Genomic DNA, 20,364 nt, shown 5'->3' on the forward strand with positions numbered 1-20,364 from the left:
TCTCTGTCTCATCTCCTGTTTTATGACAATAAGTTATCTGTATGTGTACAATATGTGTATCTACCATGTTTTTTAAACCGTTCATATGATACTATTTTATAAATTAATTTGTTTAGTTGTTTGTTTGAGTGAAAAAAGTGTGAAAACCTTGAATCTCAGAACAATCATGAATGAGTGTTTTCTTTGCAAGCCCGTTTATCGGTCCAAATGGCGGTCTCCAATAACATGGGTGAAGGTTTTTGCGCGTTAGCCTACTGTCTTTCCTTTTACGCAACACAAGATTAAATGAAATGCATTTTCTCATATGAATTACCTCTTTATTTCATCTGACTCCATAAATGAAAAAGGTTTAAATGATATCTGAGCATCATTAAAAGTGAGCGAATGTTTGATTATTCTTTTTAACTCTTTAAGTATATTTTACCTGTTCAGATTAGGAAACTATGTCGCTCAGAGGTCCTCACGCCTTCTGTTTAACGTAGGTCTCACGATCACAAGCTCGTCAGTTTTGATCAACAAACAGAGGTAAATGCTATATACCTGAGATCGGTCACATTCACGTTTACACAATCAAAGATACTTTGGTATAGCCCCCATGGAATTGCATACATTTGAATTTAACTTAACATTTACTTCAGTAGAGGTACGGCCACTACAACAGATATAAGCTGACCAACATTACCTCTCTTATAATAGCTTTGGATTGGCCATGCCGTTACGTACAATTATCTCAAGTAAAATTAAATTAAAACAGAGGTAAGACACACCCAAATTTAGATTGGTCAAGCAGCATTTGCTGTTCTAAATGGAAATTCACTTCTTGTCTTTGCAAACCAAGTAGCCTACACTTGAATTGATGCCAAATATTAGTCGTCACCAATCTGCCGCAGATTTGAGGAAACATACAAATCCGTTTAATCTACTTGGGAAAACAATTTCAGAGCAAGTCAGAATAAAATCACATGTAACAATTTATTATGTCAGGTAAATGTATGTAATGATATTAGCTCAAAGGGGAAATATTAATAATAATCCATAATTATCAATTATGATTAATTATTAATATTTGGGTCAGTTAATTAGATTAACTTTAAGGTAAGCCAAATTAATATTCAACAGACTTACTGGGGGCAGAGGTTAATTTACATGGAAACATTTGTTAACAATGGGAATTTGCATTGACCTTTGAGAGCAGGATGCCATTTGCCTGGAAGACCCACCCTCCTCTGTGTGCAATTTATCTCTAAACTCTTAAATACCTTATTACCTTTTGGTTTACTTCTTTGGGAATGAGACCTTTGTACCAGATGCACTGAGACATTTCAAATGATACCAAACATGTATAATACTGTCTGATAATTATTCACATATAGATTCTTGGGTGAATTTTGGTGATCTCAGCATGAGAGAGAAGGAATAGAGGAAGAAGGAAAGAGATGGAGATTAGGATGATTCTGAGGTGAGACTTGCGTCTCGAATGGTGCACAAGAGTGAGTTCAAAAGTTAATTTCCTTTGTTCACTCAGAGAGTTGTCCTTTCTTCCATTTTTTACAGTCTTACACCTTCATGGTGACCATTATGAAGCATGATGTTCTACTTCATGTTCATACTTCGTAGTATGTCCTTGCAGACTAATGACTCTTTCCCATTAACTACAGATTCACATGTAGAAACTTCGCTGTATTAGAAACACCCTCACAGCAACTAGTTTATTGTAATTTGATGCAAATGTAATATAATATAAAGAATAGTTGGTTTCTGAAAAGGTCTTAAAGGGATAGTTCACTTTGAAATTAAATTTTGGTATGTTTTAGCTTACCTGAAGGGCATCCAAGATGTAGGTGTCTTTTTTTCCGCAGTAGTTTCAATTTTGATATTTTTAGGTCAAACCGTTCTTGTCTGTCAGTCATATAATGCAGGTCTATGGTCACTGTCTCAAAGAGCATGCACAAAGTCCAAATTAAACAATTCCCCATCGTCCAAATTAAACAATTCCCCATCATAAGTACACATTGATGGCCTAAGACACGAAACGAGCGGTTTGTGTGAGAAAACGAACAGTATTTATATCGTTGTTATCTCTTGAACACAGCCGCGTCCAAATGATCTGAGGGCGCGGGCGGGTATAGATATATACACTAGATGTCGCCTTGGATACGGTTTCGTTCCAATGAACTGCAATAGCGAAGGCGACATCTAGTGTATATATCTATACCCACCCGCGGGCATCTTAGGCATCTTAGGCCGTCAATGTGTACTTACGATGGGGAGTTGTTTAATTTGGACGATGGGGAATTGTTTTAATTTGGACTTTGTGCATGCTCTTTGACAGTGGTTCCCAAACCTGTCCTGGAGGACCCCCAACACTGCACGTTTTCTTTGTCTCCCTACTTAAACACACCTGATTCAACTCATCAGCTCATTAACCTATGTGATAATGAGCTGATGAGTTGAATCAGGTGTGTTTGATTAGGGAGACAAAGAAAACGTGCAGTGTTAGGGGGTACTCCAGGACAGGTTTGGGAACCACTGCTCTTTGAGACAGTGACCATAGACCTGCATGAAATGACTGACAGACAAGAACGGTTTGACCTAAAAATATCTAAATTGAAACTACTGCGGAAAAAAAGACACCTACATCTTGGATGCCCTTGAGGTAAGCTAAAACATACCAAAGTTTTATTTCAAAGTGAACTATCCCTTTAAGGATTCTACAACTGCTCTCTAATCGCTCTCGCGCCATTTGATGGCATACGTCACAGTCACGTGGCGTCTGTGCTGTCTCAAGTAGGACACAATTTCTAACCGGCATGCACTGCTTCAAGTCATCCTTTGATCGGTCTGCTCAGCGCTGTATCAAGTCGAAAAAGCCTATTTGTGGAGCAGCGACATCAAGACCCCGCCTACACTCTCGAAGAAACGGTTAGTAAGCCTACATTTTACTGCAGTACAAATGTCAGTGTGAAATAAACAGTTTTGGAAATGTTGAAATTAAAGTTGAAGTTCCAATCTCCTCCCGAAAATCCCCAAAAAAGTCCATTTGTGCCTCAGTGACTAGGCTACTTCACTCAGAGAAGCTGTCAATCACAGCTGTCAATCATGACATAGCTATCACACTCCCATTTTTGTAGCATCAAATAACTAGCCAAACTCATTTAAAAACAACGAACACTTAAACAGCGTGATAAACTACCTAAAAAGACAGGAAACATCTTTGGAAAAAAAATTATATGAAGTGTAATTTGATTGATTAGTTTGCCTAACCTACAAGGAGAGGGCGGTGTTTACTGGGACCAACAGCACCTGGGTGTGATCAAGACGCTTTGGCTTCACTTTTTGGGACTTGTGCAGCACTCTCTGCTTGAGTCCCCCAAGGAAGTAGTGGGTCTCCTTTAGGACCCACCCAGGCGGTAATTCTTGTAGCTCCAAATTTAGCTTCTTGTAGCAAGGTAAACTCAATGTACTTTTACTTTTGCATACTGATGGTGAAGTGAAGCTTTATGAAGCAGCGAAGCTTTCAACACAATTGTATCGGAAAAAGGTTAATTACTCAAAGCTTTTCAAATCAGAGCTTGACGAGGACCTCTGCTGGTGAAAGTGAGGGGAAGAGCTGTTTTGCAAAATGTTTCACAACTGACCAACGCATTAATATTAGAAGCAAAAATTAATGAATGGATGGATGAATAAAGTAATGAATTTAATGTATGAAATACATGACAACAATATGTTCCATTGCATACACCTAGTGACTCAAAACATTAAAGAAAACATTTTGTATTGTGGATGTGGACATTCTTCCTGTTTGTAAACAAAGAAAACTTAATTAATGCAGGTACATACACACAAACACATTCCTAAGATTTGGAATTACTGGTGCTTGGGGAAATGTTAAATGTTATATAGCAACAATAAACTCTCCTAAACAAACAGTTCAGTGCGACACAATACACCTTAACAACTGACGAGGACACGCCCTGTGTGGCGCCATGGGTGTGTGTGAAACGAAAGGCTTGTTCGACTTAAACAGGTGTTACAAGATTTTCGGTTTCTAAAACTTTTGATTCAGTGGGCGGAGCTACATTAATATTCATGAGTTTCCCGGCATGTGCGTACGGAACTGATCATTTAGTTCCCAGCACAGCAGGTTTATGGATTATTTTAAAAAAAAGGTAAATATTCAGTGCAATCTTAAACAACAATTGTTTATCGTTTCGTAAAGTTCATAATGTTTTTATTAGTTTGCACATTTTGTACCTGACTGTGCAGACATTCACTTTGTGTAGCCTAATGTTAGGATAAAGCAGCGGCTTAGGTTGAAAACGCTTAACCACTCCCCTCAAACTGTTAGTCTGCTATGAGTAGAGATGGAGTGGACTTAAAAACGTTATCGTTTGTTGAATATGTCAATGCCCGTAACAACTGAAATAAACCTGTATAGATGTATCTGTGGACACAATATTTTTTGTAAGACAATTTACTGATGTGATGATCCACATGATGTGTTTAACCCTGTTCTGAGTCAAAATATTCAACATTCTCCATGTTCTCTGGTTGTGAACTGTCTGCGGTTGTAAAAGTCATAGTGCTGAAAAATTTTGCTGAAATTTAATTGATTTTTCATAGGCCTAGCCTATTTCCAGTAAAAATATTTAAATTTGTTTACAAACTCATATACATTTACAAATTAATATGATCACAAGGTTTAAGGTTCCACTTTTAATGTGACACCAAAACTTCCAGAACACCTGAATGACTACAGCTACACTGATTTCCAATAGAAAAGCATACCGAATATTCTAAAGTACATGAACCAACTTTAAAAACAATTTAAAAACAATTTAATTTATTTATTGCTATATGCTCTTCTGTTACCTTACCTTGTGAAGCTTTAAAGCTGTATCATATCTGGTAATGACTGAAACATCCACAACCATATCAGTGGCCTAATAAACATTTTGCACCCTACACATTGTTTCTCTTTGTCATCTGTTCTTTCTTTGACCGTGTGTCAAACAAATGCTTGATCCATTTTGTTGCTCAACAAACACTCATTCAACATTTTTTTAAATTGGTTGCTGATTCTATTTCGTAAAAGAATGTGCACTGTAAACCCTAACGCTCAAAATAATTAATTGGTTTGAGTAGGACAAACTTAAATTAAACTAATTAGTTCAATCAAATTAACTTTTATGAGCATTTAGCACTTTCTTTTTCTTTCAAGTTCACAGAACTGATATATTTTAAGTAAACTGAACTGTTTCATTGTTTTGAGTTTTATGAAATTATTTCTTTTAATTTAGACGAATTTAATTTGAACTGAAACGGCTGGGATGTCTATTTCCCAGCATGCTTTGCCAATGGCACTCGAAAGGGAGAGTAAATGCTAAAATTAAGTGTAATATAATGTTTTTTTTTGTGTGCAAGATTAATGTTAAGTGGGAGATTTAGTATAGTGATTAATGTTTTGTTATGCTAATTTAGAAGAATTTCTGTTAATGTTGGTTTAGTTACCATCATGGTGACAAGTGGTGCATGCGGCTTGATTTGAGAGCAGATAAAACCTTGATATTGCCGCACTCATACAGCAAGTGCTACTGTATAACATACTATTGTTAACAAATTAGTATGTTAGCAAACCAGCTTGTTAAATCTAGCTAAGTTTATACTATTAACCGTGTTCACATTGAGATTGCGTGAAAGTTTTATGTATGAATAAGTGTACTCAAACATATCAAGTTAAGAACAATTAAATGTATAAGTACAAAATAACTGAGGAAACCAGGCAACTGATTGCCTTGCATTTTTGAGTTTTGCCAACTTGTTTACAGTGTGTTTTACTCATTTACAGTAGCCTAGATGTACCAAATGTATTTTTTTTACACTTTTTCCATACAATTTTGTTTATTCTAAATTGTAGGCTACTTGTAATGTATTAAAGCAACATATGGTCTTAAGTTATTTAGCTTATATTTACAAAATGAATAAGAATTTAAGAACAATAACAGGATATATAAATAATTGTTAGTCTACAGATACATTTATGCATTTTTTTCAGTTATTGCATTCAACAAATGATAACAATGAGTAAAATACAGTTTTAAGCATTGCAAGTTTTCTGTGCTTTATCCTTTTGGCTACACAAAGTGAATGACTGCAATCATTCAGTTAGGGACGAATTCACAAAACTTGCAAACTAATAGGCTACAAACATTTTAAATGGTTGTGAAATGATAAACAATTAAAGTTTATGCATAAGTTTGCACGACACTGAAACTATTTACCTTTAAAAAAAAATCGAATCAATTAAACTTGCTGAGGTACAAGGAGGAGCGTGAACTAATATTCTCAGTTCCACGCGCATGTCCAGGAAACTTATGAATATTCAGATTAACCTCCGCCCACTGGAACCGAAAATAGACTTGTTTGAGATGAGCAAAATCTGCGCAAAACCGATCTCCGGTGATCACTGCGAGATGCATGCCGGTTAGAAATGTGTCCTAGTGTGGTCAGCCTTGCTCTGATGTCATGCTGACGTATGTCAAAAAACTTTCGTGATGGCGAGGCGGCCGTGTCGGATTCTGCAGTTTCTCTCCACCGACTGCACTGATCAAAAGCATGATGGGAAACGACTGGCTGATGTCATAGCTTAATGCTCATTGGTTTAAACAACCGTGATGTATTGTTCTCTTTTAAAATGGTGGATTTTAAAACTGTGATATCATGTTTTATGTGTATAAATTAAGTGTGAATATTCCCAAACTCTCTGACAGTGTGATCTCTGTATGGGTTATTTGATTATTGTCATATTTATACAAAAAAAAATAGATATAAAAACATGTCTAAACATGATAAACAAGCTGAACAAGCCTAACGCTTCGGATGTCATTGGTCACGTGATTTGCTAAAACTTTACAATAACAGGGCAATCATGTACTAATACCTGAATTAATAGTTCCTTCAACATGAACTCATGATTAGTGAAGATATGAACTAATCATGAACCAAGGAAGAGCAATTCTTAACTTTGACAGGAGTCATGACAGAACTCCTCCTCTCACTGCAGCCGCCCACTCTCGCCTATATTTCAGGCAAGGCAAGGTGGATCTCAAACAAGCCTATAAGCTTCACTGAAAATCGTTTTGTTTTGACACACGCCTCGGAGCTTTGGTGTCATCACTGGCCTACATTTGTAATGCTCCAAAACTTGTTTTGCCAACCGCCAATAACGAGAACAAGGAGAAGGGGAATGGAAAAAAGATGTTAACATGCCGATTGAGGGACCTTTTAACATATTTGCATCATTAAAAAAAGGATATGCATTTTTATTTATTTTTCTATTAGTTCTATTAGTTTTGTTCACGGTGTTGTTATTGTCTTTATCCAACCATGGTAAGACACTTACAATCTCTCTGCCTGTTAACTTTAAAAACTTTAAAAAGTTACCCAGTTTATTCAGCTCTAAAAGCTTGGCTACAGTTTTATATTTTGCCTTGCCATTAAGCCGTTTATTTGAAATATGTTCATTTTCATTGGTGTCAATTTCTACAATCAACTGAGGTGATGATACAGAACTTTTTGAGCAATGTTGATGGTCAATGTTGACGTCAACAGGCAACCAGGTGATACACAGGGTCCAAGACCGAACTAATTTATCCAGATAGAAGTGTTGCTCATTCTCAATGGGAAAGTGCAACATCGAGCAACATCAAGGCAACAAAAATCAAAAAGCTGCCCTGTGTATCATCACCTTGAAATGTTGAAAACTTTATCTAAAAGTATCATGGCATCATACTGTGAGTAAATGTTGATATCTTATACGTTATATGAACTGATCATGTACCTTGATTGTGATGTCAGTCGCTTTGGATAACAGCTTCTGCCAAATAAAAAATATGTGTTGCTGGTAGCTTTCATGAACGAATCGTTTTTTTGAACCGCGGTTCTTTTAAAGGGATAGTTCACCCAAAAATGAAAATTCTGTCATCATTTACTCCCCCTCAAGTTGTTCCAAACCTGTATGAGTTTCTTTGTTCTGCTGAACACAAAGGAAGATATTTGGAAAAATGTTTGTAATCAACAGATCTCGGTCACCATTGACTACCATAGTATATTTTTTTCCTACTATGGAAGTCAATGGTGACCGAGATCTGTTGATTACAAACATTCTTCCAAATATCTTCCTTTGTGTTCAGCAGAACAAAGAAACTCATACAGGTTTGGAACAACTTGAGGGGGAGTAAATGATGACAGAATTTTCATTTTTGGGTGAACTAACCCTTTAAGTGAACCGGTCGAACCAGTTCATCAAATTGGCCTGAATCGTTCAAAACATCTATACATATATAAATACTCGATATATTTAGACTACACCACGTGTTTTCAAAATAGCAGGGTATAACTTACAACGAATGGTGCCAAAGACACATTAAGAAAAAATGTGCTTTTACACTTACTTACTCCCATTGTGTATGATTGACGAAAAACATACATGTTTGTATTGAACATTTCTGGAGCAACACATTTTGTGTGAAAATAAATCATAAAAGTGGTTTATTTTGTTTAAAAATTTAGTAAATGTATGAGATGACAATGTGGGCCTTGTAAAAGTAGCATGAGGCAAAATACACAAAGTATTGATACAATTACTGCAACTAAAATAATGTTCTTAATAACGTTATTAATAAACTGATGCTTTAATTAGCTTGAACAATAAGACCTTTGTCTCAAAATATATTAAACAATTTTAGCGATTCTCATTTGCTACAGAAAAATAAAATATTAGATCAAATTAGCATATAACCAACTTTGCGCTGCTGCTTGCGATCGCTTCAAGGATCGGCCAAATTTCCACGTGTAATAAAAGTCCTGCGACAAGTTTTTGTGCCATCTAGTGGTTTAGAGGAAGGCGCCTTTTAACCTGTGGAGCCTTTAGCCTGTTGTACCCTACCAAAAATAAAAAAAAACAATGTTTTGTGATTAAAAGCACAATTTTCTTTGTGTGTGTGTGTGTGTGTGTGTGTGTGTGTGTGTGTGTGTGTGTGTGTGTGTGTGTGTGTGTGTGTCTCTTGTATGATGTTCATTAGGATGTTCAGCATCATCCATGATGAGACTCATGTATGTTTGTCTGATGAGTGAATCTGTAAATCAATAATGTTCTTCTGCTGTTTGTTTGCGTTACATTTATGAATCCAGACATTGTTCTCTACTCACAATCTTAATGATCTGTAGAAAAAAAACACATTCCACAGCACTTTCCTGTTGTTTAGTTTTGTTTGGCTCATAATTAACTGTTCTTTTCTTTTCCAGGGTTTTTCAATGTTGATATTGTTGGAGTGTCAGTGTCAGTGAAGGAGGGAGATTCAGTCACTCTAAACACTAGTGTTCAAACAAACCAACGAGAAAACATTAAATGGTATTTTAATGACACTCGTATAGCTCAAATCAGTGGAGATCTCAGTGATGTTTGCACAGATGTTCAGTGTAATGAAGGCACTGAGAGATTCAGAGACAGACTGAAGCTGGATCATCAGACTGGATCTCTGACCATCATGAACATCACAAACACACACTCTGGAGTTTATCATCTAAAACTCATCAGCAGCAGCAGCAGCAGTGAAAAGATCTTCAATGTTATCGTTTATGGTGAGTCAATTAATGAATGTTTAAAAGCAAGTTAAAGTGTTTAAATAACAGCATTAATGTAAATACATTAATGTATTTTTTTTCAGTAACATTCAGAGGCGTTCTTTTGTCTCATGCCCTGTTTACACCTGGTATTAAGATGTGTTTTGGTCGATCGGATCGCAAGAAGACGAGAGAGACACATTCCCGTTTACACCTACCTCGTTTATAACCGTTGCGTAGGCCTACACACAAAACAGGCACTGAAAGAGGTTGTGTTTTTTAAAAACAAACTTGACGGGAAAATTTGCGCACATGCACGCAAACTCTGACCCATGCGTACGAACATTTTGGAGACTGAGCAGTTTGGCGACACCGATGGTGAGCTGGAGTTAAATGTCTTTTTGATCACTTTTAGACAGAAAATTTAAAGGTGAACTAAGTAACTTTCACAAGTTCACAACGTAATTTCGGGAGGAGTGAAACCATCTAATCTTTCAATTAACTGCAGGAGCACATAAGCAGCCGCTCACCTTGCTCTGGCATCAGCTGTTCTGGTGTCCCTCCACCTCCCCAACTCCACCAACATCATTTAGGCATCTTGCTACCATACTCATCATCCGGGCATTAGTAGTCCCACTGGGGGGTTTATCTATAAGCTTGAGTTGAAGCTGCTTCCTCGAGCCCCTCCACTGCGGACAGCAAGCCAAATATGCTTAACCTTATTAGCTTAAAAATTATATGGGCAAAGGAACTTGTGAATGCGCAATAAGGCCTATCTAATATAATTGATATAATTGATATAAATCAATTAAAAATACTGTTTGACCGGTGGAAAAGAAAAAGTTCTCTGAAAGGTATTTTATATTATTTGATTTATTTATTCAAAAACAAGGCAAGGATAGGCAACTAAATGATTTTTAGCAATTGAATGTGAGGGCACATCCATTAAACATGGTATCACGTGGATGAATATGCATATGAAAATGATATGCAGATGAGGATGCATAGTAAAACTAGGCGTCGTAAGCTCCATAGTGCTCATAGTTCTCAGTCGGAAGAGGGTGGCTTGCCCACTTCAGGTTGGTGGAGAGTTCCTGCCTCAAGTGGAGGAGTACAAGTATCTTGGGGTCTTGTTTACGAGTGAGGGAAGGATGGAACGGGAGATTGACAGACGGATCGGTGCAGTAATGCGGTCGATATACCGGTCTGTCGAGGTGAAGAAAGAGCTGAGCTGCAAGTGTAACGGAGCTCGTCGCTTTTGTAACTGGATCTGGTCTCGCTCCCGTATTCTGCATTGTGATTTCACCAATTCATTCACACGTCCTTCGTGCACTCTGAATCAGTGGGCTCAATTCCCCAATAAATGCAAGGACACATCATCTCTGTTGATTTGTATTTACTGAAAATTGAAATAAAACATCATTTCAGTGGTGTTTCGCTGCAGAAATTACACATCAACAGCACTCATTCCCCGTAGCAACTGCTGTGTTACGCTATATTCCGTCAAACCACACATTTTTGTCTGCAGCTCCCAAACAAGCCACATGAGGGCACTATTTTAACATAAAACGAATAACTGCTGCCGAATTCAGGAGGATTCACAATGAGACTAGATACAAATTCTAACTCTGTTACACAAGGCGAAGCTCTCGATTTACCGGTCAATTTACGTTCCTACTCTCACCTATGGTCATGAGCTGTGGGTCATGACCGAAAGGACAAAATCCTGGATGCAGGCGACCGAAATGAGCTTTCTCTGCAGGGTGGCTGGGCGATCCCTTAGAGATAGGGTGAGAAGCTCGGTCACTCAGGAGGAGAGTAGAGCCGCTGCTCCTCCACATCGAGAGGGGTCAGCTGAGGTGGCCTGGGCATCTGTTCCGGATGCCTCCTGGACGCCTTCCCTGGAAGGGACTAAGAGGCGCTGGAGGGACTATGTCTCCCAGCTGGTCTGGGAACGCCTCGGTGTCCACCCGGAAGAGCTAGAGGAAGTGTCTAGGGAGAGGAAGTCTGGGCATCTCTGCTTAGACTTCTGCCCCCCAACCCGGCCCCAGATAAGCGGAAGAAGATGGATGGATGGAAGCTCCATAGTTATTTCGAGGTGGAGAGCATGTGTGCACTATCTTCCGCTGACTGGGATTTATAAAGGGAATTTAGCGCTGGTTCTGGCGTACGCACGGTTTTATAAGTCTGAATATTTTTGGCTTTCGGGCACACGTACTCTTTTAGTAAGGATCCTATATGCACGTTTTATAAATGAGACCCCTGGTGTTTTAATAAGTCTCTTTTGTAAACTTTCAACCACTTCTGTCCTGATTTCTATGTGCAGGTAAATGTGTCTATAGTTTTTTTCAGATCATTCGATCTAATGGACAAAATAAGCTCAAGCAGTTTACATATGAACGTGCCCAGACACGACTGAAAAACACATCATCAACTTTAGTTTCTGCTCTGACAGACACAGGTCCAGTCTAACACTGTGAGTGTGTGTTAGAAATCAGGAATGATGAGAGAATATTGTGCTTGGTTTGTTAGGTAAAAGTTTAAATCCGGTTTGGCTAGCGCTCTTCCCAGAATGTTAAAGGCACAATATGTAACTTTTTTGCTTTAAAAATAGCAAAAATCACTATATCTATGTTATATATTTTTTTAGTTGTGTACTTACATTATCCCAACTGTTTCCAACAACTTTCAAACCAGGAGAAATTTTAATTTAATTTTTAGACACGGCGCGTTTCTTTATTTCCGCTTTGTCGCCGTCAATGGCGTCATATCCGCGTTGTCTCTAGTTTCCGCTCGTACTGCCATGGTAACCAGAGCTATGAACCAGAGCCGTCTGATAGTAACCAAGACGACAGACGTGGACCACTGTAGTTCGCAATGTCTATCTGCACGCTGTTGTTGTTTCGTTCAAACATTATGGACCATGGCAAGCAGACTTTAGATAAAAAAGTAGAACTGAAACGAGAATCAATATCAGCGCTGTGTTTTCGAGATGCCGAGAGCTCCCATAAACAGTATATAAACGAGAGCTCCATGTCCGAGACTTTGACCGCTCCTACATGTAGGCTACTTTATTAAGCAGGTGAGCACATTTACATAAAACTAATCAATGTTATATAGTTCAACAATGATAAAATGTTATAATATGATCTGTATGTTATTCTAATGTTGATGTAACTTAGCTTACTGCTAGTCTCATACAGATGAACAACAAACTAACACATAACGTTACATTTCAACACATTGAATTGAAATGCAGTTTAGTGTGCTAAATGTAATGTTAGACCAAGTGAAACAGCGCTGCGTTACCTCACAAGTTTAATTTGTCTAATAAACTGACCTGTGAGTTGTAATTCTGCACTTGCGTGATCGGTAGAATGAAATGTCCATATTATATCCGCAGGACTCGCGTTGCGTGTGGAGCTGATAGCTGTCTCTTAGCAATCCCGAACTGCTTCATTCACAGTCATGATAAAAGCATCGATGTATTCAGTCATCCATAAACATTATTAGATCGTCGGCTTGACGTTGACGACAATATCCATAATTCGTAGCATGTGTTGCGTCATCAAACTACGCCTTTGTTATTGTAAGACGTTAGCGACTCCTAGTGGACAAAAAATTCCATACTGTACGTTTAAGGCATTAGGTCAGTGGGCGGAGAAAAGACGGTCTTTTATGGCTGTTTGAACACATTCGACCACATGAGCATTTTTACACTACCAAAGCAATCCGGTGGAATGCATTTTCATCTAACGTTTACACCTGTATTCATCAACTTGTGAACCAATCGACCAAAATGCATCTTAATACCATGTGTAAACAGGGCCTAATTGTATTTTAATGCAGCAAATTCTTAATATCTTTGAAAACACATTTACTGTTAAAAGGATTTCATGTAAAAAAAAAAAAAAAAAATTAAATGTGGCCAAAACAAATAAATGTTGCTTTTCAAAGAGCATGAGAAATTGTTCTCATCCACAGTACTTTCACATTGTTATTATTATTTTTATTTATTTATTTATTTTTTCAAAAAGATCCTTCAATCATCTGTTGGTTTGTGTTTCAGTTGTTAATGGTACAGAACAAGATAAAAAGTCAGTGAAGGCGGGAGAATCTGTTACTTTAGATCCTGGTGTAATAAAATACCTTAACGATTTGATGACGTGGCATTTTAATGAGATTCTCATCGCTGAAATCACTGGATATCAGGGTAAGATCTGCGAAGATGAACAGTGTAATGAGAGATTCAGAGACAGACTGGAGCTGGACTATGATACTGGATCTCTGACCATCCATGACACCAGAACCACAGACTCTGGACTCTATAAACTACTGATCAACAGCACTATCACTGTGAAGCGCTATGGTGTTACTGTTAGTGAGTATAACTTGGTTCCCTTGAGCACTTTTAAAATATAGTTATTTTTCATTGGTCCAATAAATGCTTTCATTGTGGGCTATTAGAAAAAATGACATTTTTACTCAGTATTAAACTATAGTTTAGATCATCTCTATCACCTTCACATGCACATCAAGTTACACACAATGTTACAACAAACAAATTAAAACGAATAAATGCTGTTAACAAGTCTTAAGTTATTAACATGAAAAATGCATAGAATTAGTTTTTCTGTGAACATTGTTGTTTCCTTTTGAGCACACAGTGTTGTGATGCTGTTTTAGCTGCTGTTATTTTTTTTTATTATTATTAAAAGATGCTGCCATTTAATAGTTAAATCAATGTCATACAATTGACGACCAAAGTACAAAGGTGTAAATATCAGGCAAAGATTGTTAATATTATCAGTCACTCTCTAGTAATAATGTCTGTCTTCATCTGTTCCAGATCCAAATCAATCTTCAGGAGCTGTAGCAGGAATAAGTGCTGCTGTTGTTCTGCTTTTTGCTGCTGCTGCTGTTATTGTGATTTAATATAAGTAATATAAGAGAAAGTGAGTACACACTGCAATACATACAGCTTTCTGCTGCTACCTAACTTTCTTCCTAATTTTACACACAGACACACACACACACACACACACACACACAAACACAAACACACACACAAACACACACACACTGCACAGGTCAAATAGACCTATATTCAGTCTGTCCAATGGTTGATACAACACACACAAACAAACACACAGAAACACACACAGAAACACACTGCACAGGTCAAATAGATCAGTCTGTCCAATGGTTGATACAACACAGTATCCCACCGTTCACAATTGTGACCGATCATAAAACACACTTTTTCACACACTTTTCCATATCTGTATAGTCCCCTTGGTCTGTATACACCTGAATTAAAGTAACGTTTTCTTTAGACAGAGGTTATGACCAATACTACTGATAAAAGCCGACCAATATTACTTCTCTGATAGTAGCTTTGGTTTGGTCATGCCATGGTTTCCCACGTACACTTAACTAAAGTAACATTACATTAAACAGAGGTAAGACTCAGCAGCAGTTTGCTGTCCTAAACGAAAATTCACTTTTTGTCTTTACAAAACCAAGTACACTTTAATTAGTGCCAAATATTAGCCGGAACTCTAAAATCTAGTCCGTCACTAATCTGACGCAGTCTTGCGGTAACATACGAATCCGCTTAATCTACACAATAACATCAAATGCTCAGAGATAAAGAGAAAATATGTATAAGCTACCTGACATAAGGAAAATACATGGTGCTGAGTGTCTTGAGGACATTCAGCATCATGGGCTGATTTCATCTACAAATCACCCCGAGCCTCTTGTGACATTTACTCAAGTACTCAGACAGAGACAGAAACTTTTTTCACATGGAAACATTTGCTAACAATTTGCATTCAGAGTTTACACCTTTTGAGGGCAGGATGCAATTTGCATGAGATCCATCCTCCTCTGTAAGCAAGTTATCTTTAAACTCTTAAAACTTCATTGTCTTTTGGTTTACTTCTGTGGAGACGATATCTTTGTACCAGTCGCATTGAGACATTTGAAATGATACCAGACATGTATAGTGTTGTATGATAATTGTTCACATTTAACCATATAGATCATTGGGTGAATTTCAGGTGATCTCAGTATTTTGTTCATTAGATCAAAAGATCTGAAAAAAACCCACACATTTACCAAGCCCATAGATGGACATTAAAAATGTCTTATTAAAGGGGCTATATGCTTTTTTCTGAAATTTAAACTCGCGACTGACACCTGTGGCCAAAAAACGGAACTGCTCTTCCTTTCTGCTCGCTCTCGTACGTGCACACTTCACAAGTCATCCGCTGCAAAGAAGTCTACATTATGTTTACAGAGGTAAGAACAGTCAAATACATATATTGTTTGAGAAACTAAGTTTGTTTGCTGACTAGCGGTGGTGGCAGAGTGATCTGAAACGTTTAACATGAACGCGCTTGACGTCACATCCGCAGACAGCGCGCGAAAAATCCGACCCGACAGAAAATAGGAAAAATAGGATACAGGCTTATAGGTGCACCCACTGTGAGCTGACAAGGTGTCAGTATGCTCATCAGGAGATGTTTGAGTCATACATGGTCAAATAAAAAGGCTATTGTTACGTTTATTTTGGGGAAAAAGTTGCATATAGGCCCTTTAATGCTCACTAATACACTATTAGATGTGCAGGCTGTTTAGGAAAGATAAATGTTGCAATGTAAATTTCACTGCTTCAGACAATTGCATGGAAACATTTTATATTATTGTAGTACATAAGATGAAACTGTGATTCAGTTTATGAAGATTCATTAAGAAAACTATTTTGTCATTAGAGGTGTTGTGGGGTTGTTTCTGATGTGTGAAATCAAAAGACACACTTCCAGTCCAGTGCTGCGTTTATCAACTTTATTAATCACAATGCTTGTAGATAGATGTCATATTAAACTCACAGTTCTGATGCAAAAACACATAGTAAATCCCACAAGTTTGCTTCCACCCTCACATGTCCTGACACGCTTAAAAATGTGCTTCCCATTACTCACCTGCACTCCACCCAGTGTCCAACAGTGGAATTACATTCAAAAAAAACATTCAATGGCTCTTACACAATATGTTTTACAGTTTTTTTCAATTGTTTACACGCAATTTTGAAAACCAGGTTCTTTTTTTCAAAACAGAATCACAATTATCCAAACACCACACTCAATTTGCATAATTCCTAGATTGTTTGCAAAATGAAACACTTCAGTCAAAACATACACACTTCAGTCAAAACATATACACATATTTGTGAAAATGCTATTAGTTTTCATTTAACCAACACAGTCCTCAATGATCAGACACTATTGCAGCCAGTTACACACAGCTGTGATAAATATAAAACACATTTGTAAAAAAACTAATTTTAGGAAATAGCATGTGCTAGATTTTTGGCCAGACATTGTTATGTAAGGGATAATTTAGATGACAAAAAAATAAAAAATAGTGACATACCCACAACATTCTTCATGATTAGTTTGAGATATAGGGAGAATGTACACAAATAGGCCTACTATAAACTTACAAAGCACTGCACAACACTGATGCTGCAGACTGAATATTTCAAGTATTTATTTCAATACTTACACAGTATTTCTTACCATAATCAGTTACAGTAATCAATCAACAATGAAATCAATGAAACAAATAAAATCTGTAGACAAATAAAAATTACTGCATGAAGTACATACACTTTGACTCTGAAGAAAAACTACTGTAAAAGCAACAAGAATACTGTAACTATTCATCATCTCTCCGTCTGGCTGGATCAGGCCATAAGATTTCATCCACATCACAGGCTATGTCTTCAATGGCATAAGTCCTTCCCTACCTCTTCCTCTACCTAGGCCTCTTCTTCTACCTCCTTCTCCTCTTCCTCTACCTGGGCCTCTTCCTCTACCTCCTTCTCCTCTTCCTCTACCTGGGCCTCTTCCTCTACCTCCTTCTCCTCTTCCTCTACCTAGGCCTCTTCCTCTATCTCCTTCTCCTCTTCCTCTACCTAGGCCTCTTCCTCCATCTCCTTCTCCTCTTCCTCTACCTAGGCCTCTTCCTCCATCTCCTTCTCCTCTTCCTCTACCTAGGCCTCTTCCTCCATCTCCTTCTCCTCTTCCTCTACCTGGGCCTCTTCCTCTACCTCCTTCTCCTCTTCCTCTACCTCCTTCTCCTCTTCCTCTACCTGGGCCTCTTCCTCTACCTCTTTCTCCTCTTCCTCTACCTGGGCCTCTTCCTCTATCTCTTTCTTCTCCTCTTCCTCTATCTCCTTCTTCTCCTCTTCCTCTACCTCTTTCTCCTCTTCCTCTACCTGGGCCTCTTCCTCTATCTCCTTCTTCTCCTCTTCCTCTACCTCCTTCATCTCCTCTTTGAGCTCCCCCTCTCATTCTCACTCTTCTTCTTTTTCTTCTAGCTCCTTCCATTTTTGTTGAAGACAGGTTAACTCACCTGCTGCCTTTTATAGCACACCTGAATGCTGCGTTTTCAAATTAGCACATGTGTGCTTCCACACCTGGTGGTTGTGTTTATCCAATTCGTTCATTAGTGTTGTCATTGGCAATCCGGGGCTTTGTAATGACAAGGAAGTAACCTCACAATCCTTAACTGTGTCTAAGGTGTGAAAATGTGTGTAGAGTTTTACAAATCACTGTGTGTAATGTTTTGCAAAAAGGGTGAAGCAGACATTGTGTGTAATGTTGTGCAAATCTGTGGAGGTGTTTTGCTCCTTGGAGTAGAATTTTGAAAATTGTGTGGAAATTTTTATTTTAGTGTGTAAACAATTGTAAAAAACTGTATTATTTAGAAAAATAATCTACTATATATTCTGCAAACACTGAATGAAATGCACAATTATTAGTCTATTGTTTAGACTCACAACACTCAGAGAAATATTGTTATGATACTAAGATTTCACTAATAGGTTTTAATACCAGTCAAATTTCACCTCCAGACTAATTTAAAAAAACGTAAACGTTTTCAAACCGATCCCCACTGAATGAGTGAAAATACTTTGTGTGATGTTTTTCAGGAGAAATGCTACAGAATAATTTCCACACAAACATTTGGAACATTTGTCAAACATGTTTGTGAATAAAACATTTGCAGTATTTAAGTGTTGATCAGTTTGTTTCGCTGCCAAGTTTTGTCATTTATGACATTTCATGTGAGGAAGATGAGGATGTTATGTACAGAGACACATTCTTTTTATTAGTTATGCTGAGATTGATTGAGTCTTATTATTATTGATCTTAAAAGTTTTACAACCCAATGGGTGAAACTGGATAATTGTCTACATTGTTTACATGTCTTTGTGGTGCTTTTAATGCATACATACTTTTATTATTGTTATGCTGAGTTTATTGATTTTGTCACATGTTAGTATTATTGATCTTAAAGGTTTTTACCTCAATGAGTAAAATTGGATTATTGTAAATGTTATGTCTATGTGGTGATTTTAATTCATAAAGACAAACCATTTGAGAATTCATAAGTCAACACCATTGCTGAGTATTTTCTCCTTAAAACTGCAGTGAACCAAAGACAGTCTCAAAAATGTGTTTTAAAACTGCGTTTTTCCGACCGTCATTTAGTGCTTGCTCATTTAGCCCAGCTTCCAAAAATGAAATATGGACTCATTTTGTTTGAGAAAGGTCTTCAACATGTGTTAAAACATAAATCTGTTCTTCTAGCTCACCATGACGACTAGGTCACAGGGGTCATTGGAACCTAAGTGACCATTTCTTAGTTAAAGCATTTACTTTACTATTCTATATTAAATTGTCCTCTCATTGAGGGAAAGAACATGTTATCTTGATGTTTTATTCTCTTGTTTTTATAGCCTGACCAAATCCAACCTTGAAGGAGCTGTGTGTGTATCTGTGTTAGTATTCTTAGTTACAGGTTAAGGAACCACTGGCATAATGATTGACTGACTTGTTTTATTTGACATGTCGGCGCCTAGACACACCTCTGTGACCTCGGAGGAACAATCGCACCAAACTCAGGGTCCTGATGGCAGCCGTACAGACTATGGAGATGTGCTACTGCCTATCAGTCCATGTGTGGAAATTTACTATATTTATCTATTACTTAGCCAATCAGAATCATTGAACCTGAAACAAGGACGTATCTTAGACCTTGGTAAAGGGTATAACTGCTGTGATCTTTGAAAGATCACTGACTTCTGCCTGCTGAAACTGCAAACTATCTTCAGTTAAAGCTTTTCTTTAATTTATTATAATTCTGACTCTTGTCTTAAATTGACTGCACTTCTGACTCCAGGTCTTTATTAATCATATCTGGTCCCTAAACATATTCCAAGTTTGTATTTAAGGGATAGTTCATCTTAAAATTTTTATTTTTCTCATTTACCCGCCCTCAAGTTGTTCCAATCCCATATGAGTTTGTTTCTTCTGTTGAACATAAAAGAAGTTATTTTGAAAAATGTGGGTAACCAGACAGTTGATGGTAACCATTGATTTCCATAATTGGGAAAACAATACTGTGGAAGTCAATGGCTATAGTCAACTGTCTAAATAACATATTTTATTAACATATTAAATTTTTTTATTTTGTGTTCAATAGAAGAAAGAAACTCATACAGGTTTGGAACAATTTGAGGGCGAGTAAATGACAATAATCCAAAAAAGTGGGATTTACTAAACTGATCCGAGGGGAAACCATCAAGCAAAAAAAAAAAAAAAAAAAAAAAAAATGGGTGCATTGGTATATCTCTTCCTAAAACTTTACTAATTTCCATTTGAA

The 20,364-nt window shown here is 37.4% G+C and overlaps 1 protein-coding gene across 2 annotated transcripts; it reads left to right on the plus strand.

The window, feature by feature from the left end:
- Positions 1-7,146: 7,146 nt before the first annotated feature.
- Positions 7,147-20,282, plus strand: LOC311084757 (uncharacterized protein). Of its 2 annotated transcripts, XM_084117019.1 has the most exons (5): positions 7,147-7,389; positions 9,307-9,642; positions 13,694-14,005; positions 14,474-14,579; positions 18,629-20,282. In XM_084117019.1, the coding sequence occupies exons 1-4, from the start codon at positions 7,266-7,268 to the stop codon at positions 14,557-14,559; spliced, it is 858 nt and encodes a 285-aa protein (XP_083973145.1). In that variant the 5' UTR covers positions 7,147-7,265; the 3' UTR covers positions 14,560-14,579; positions 18,629-20,282. The 2 variants fall into 2 exon arrangements, with proteins under 2 accessions (XP_083973145.1, XP_083973144.1); XM_084117018.1 differs by lacking the exon at positions 18,629-20,282 and having other exon boundaries at positions 14,474-17,039.
- Positions 20,283-20,364: the final 82 nt, after the last annotated feature.

The sequence above is a fragment of the Abramis brama genome (genome assembly GCF_963993115.1).
Source record: "Abramis brama genome assembly, chromosome: 6".
Taxonomy (NCBI): Eukaryota; Metazoa; Chordata; class Actinopteri; order Cypriniformes; family Leuciscidae; genus Abramis; species Abramis brama.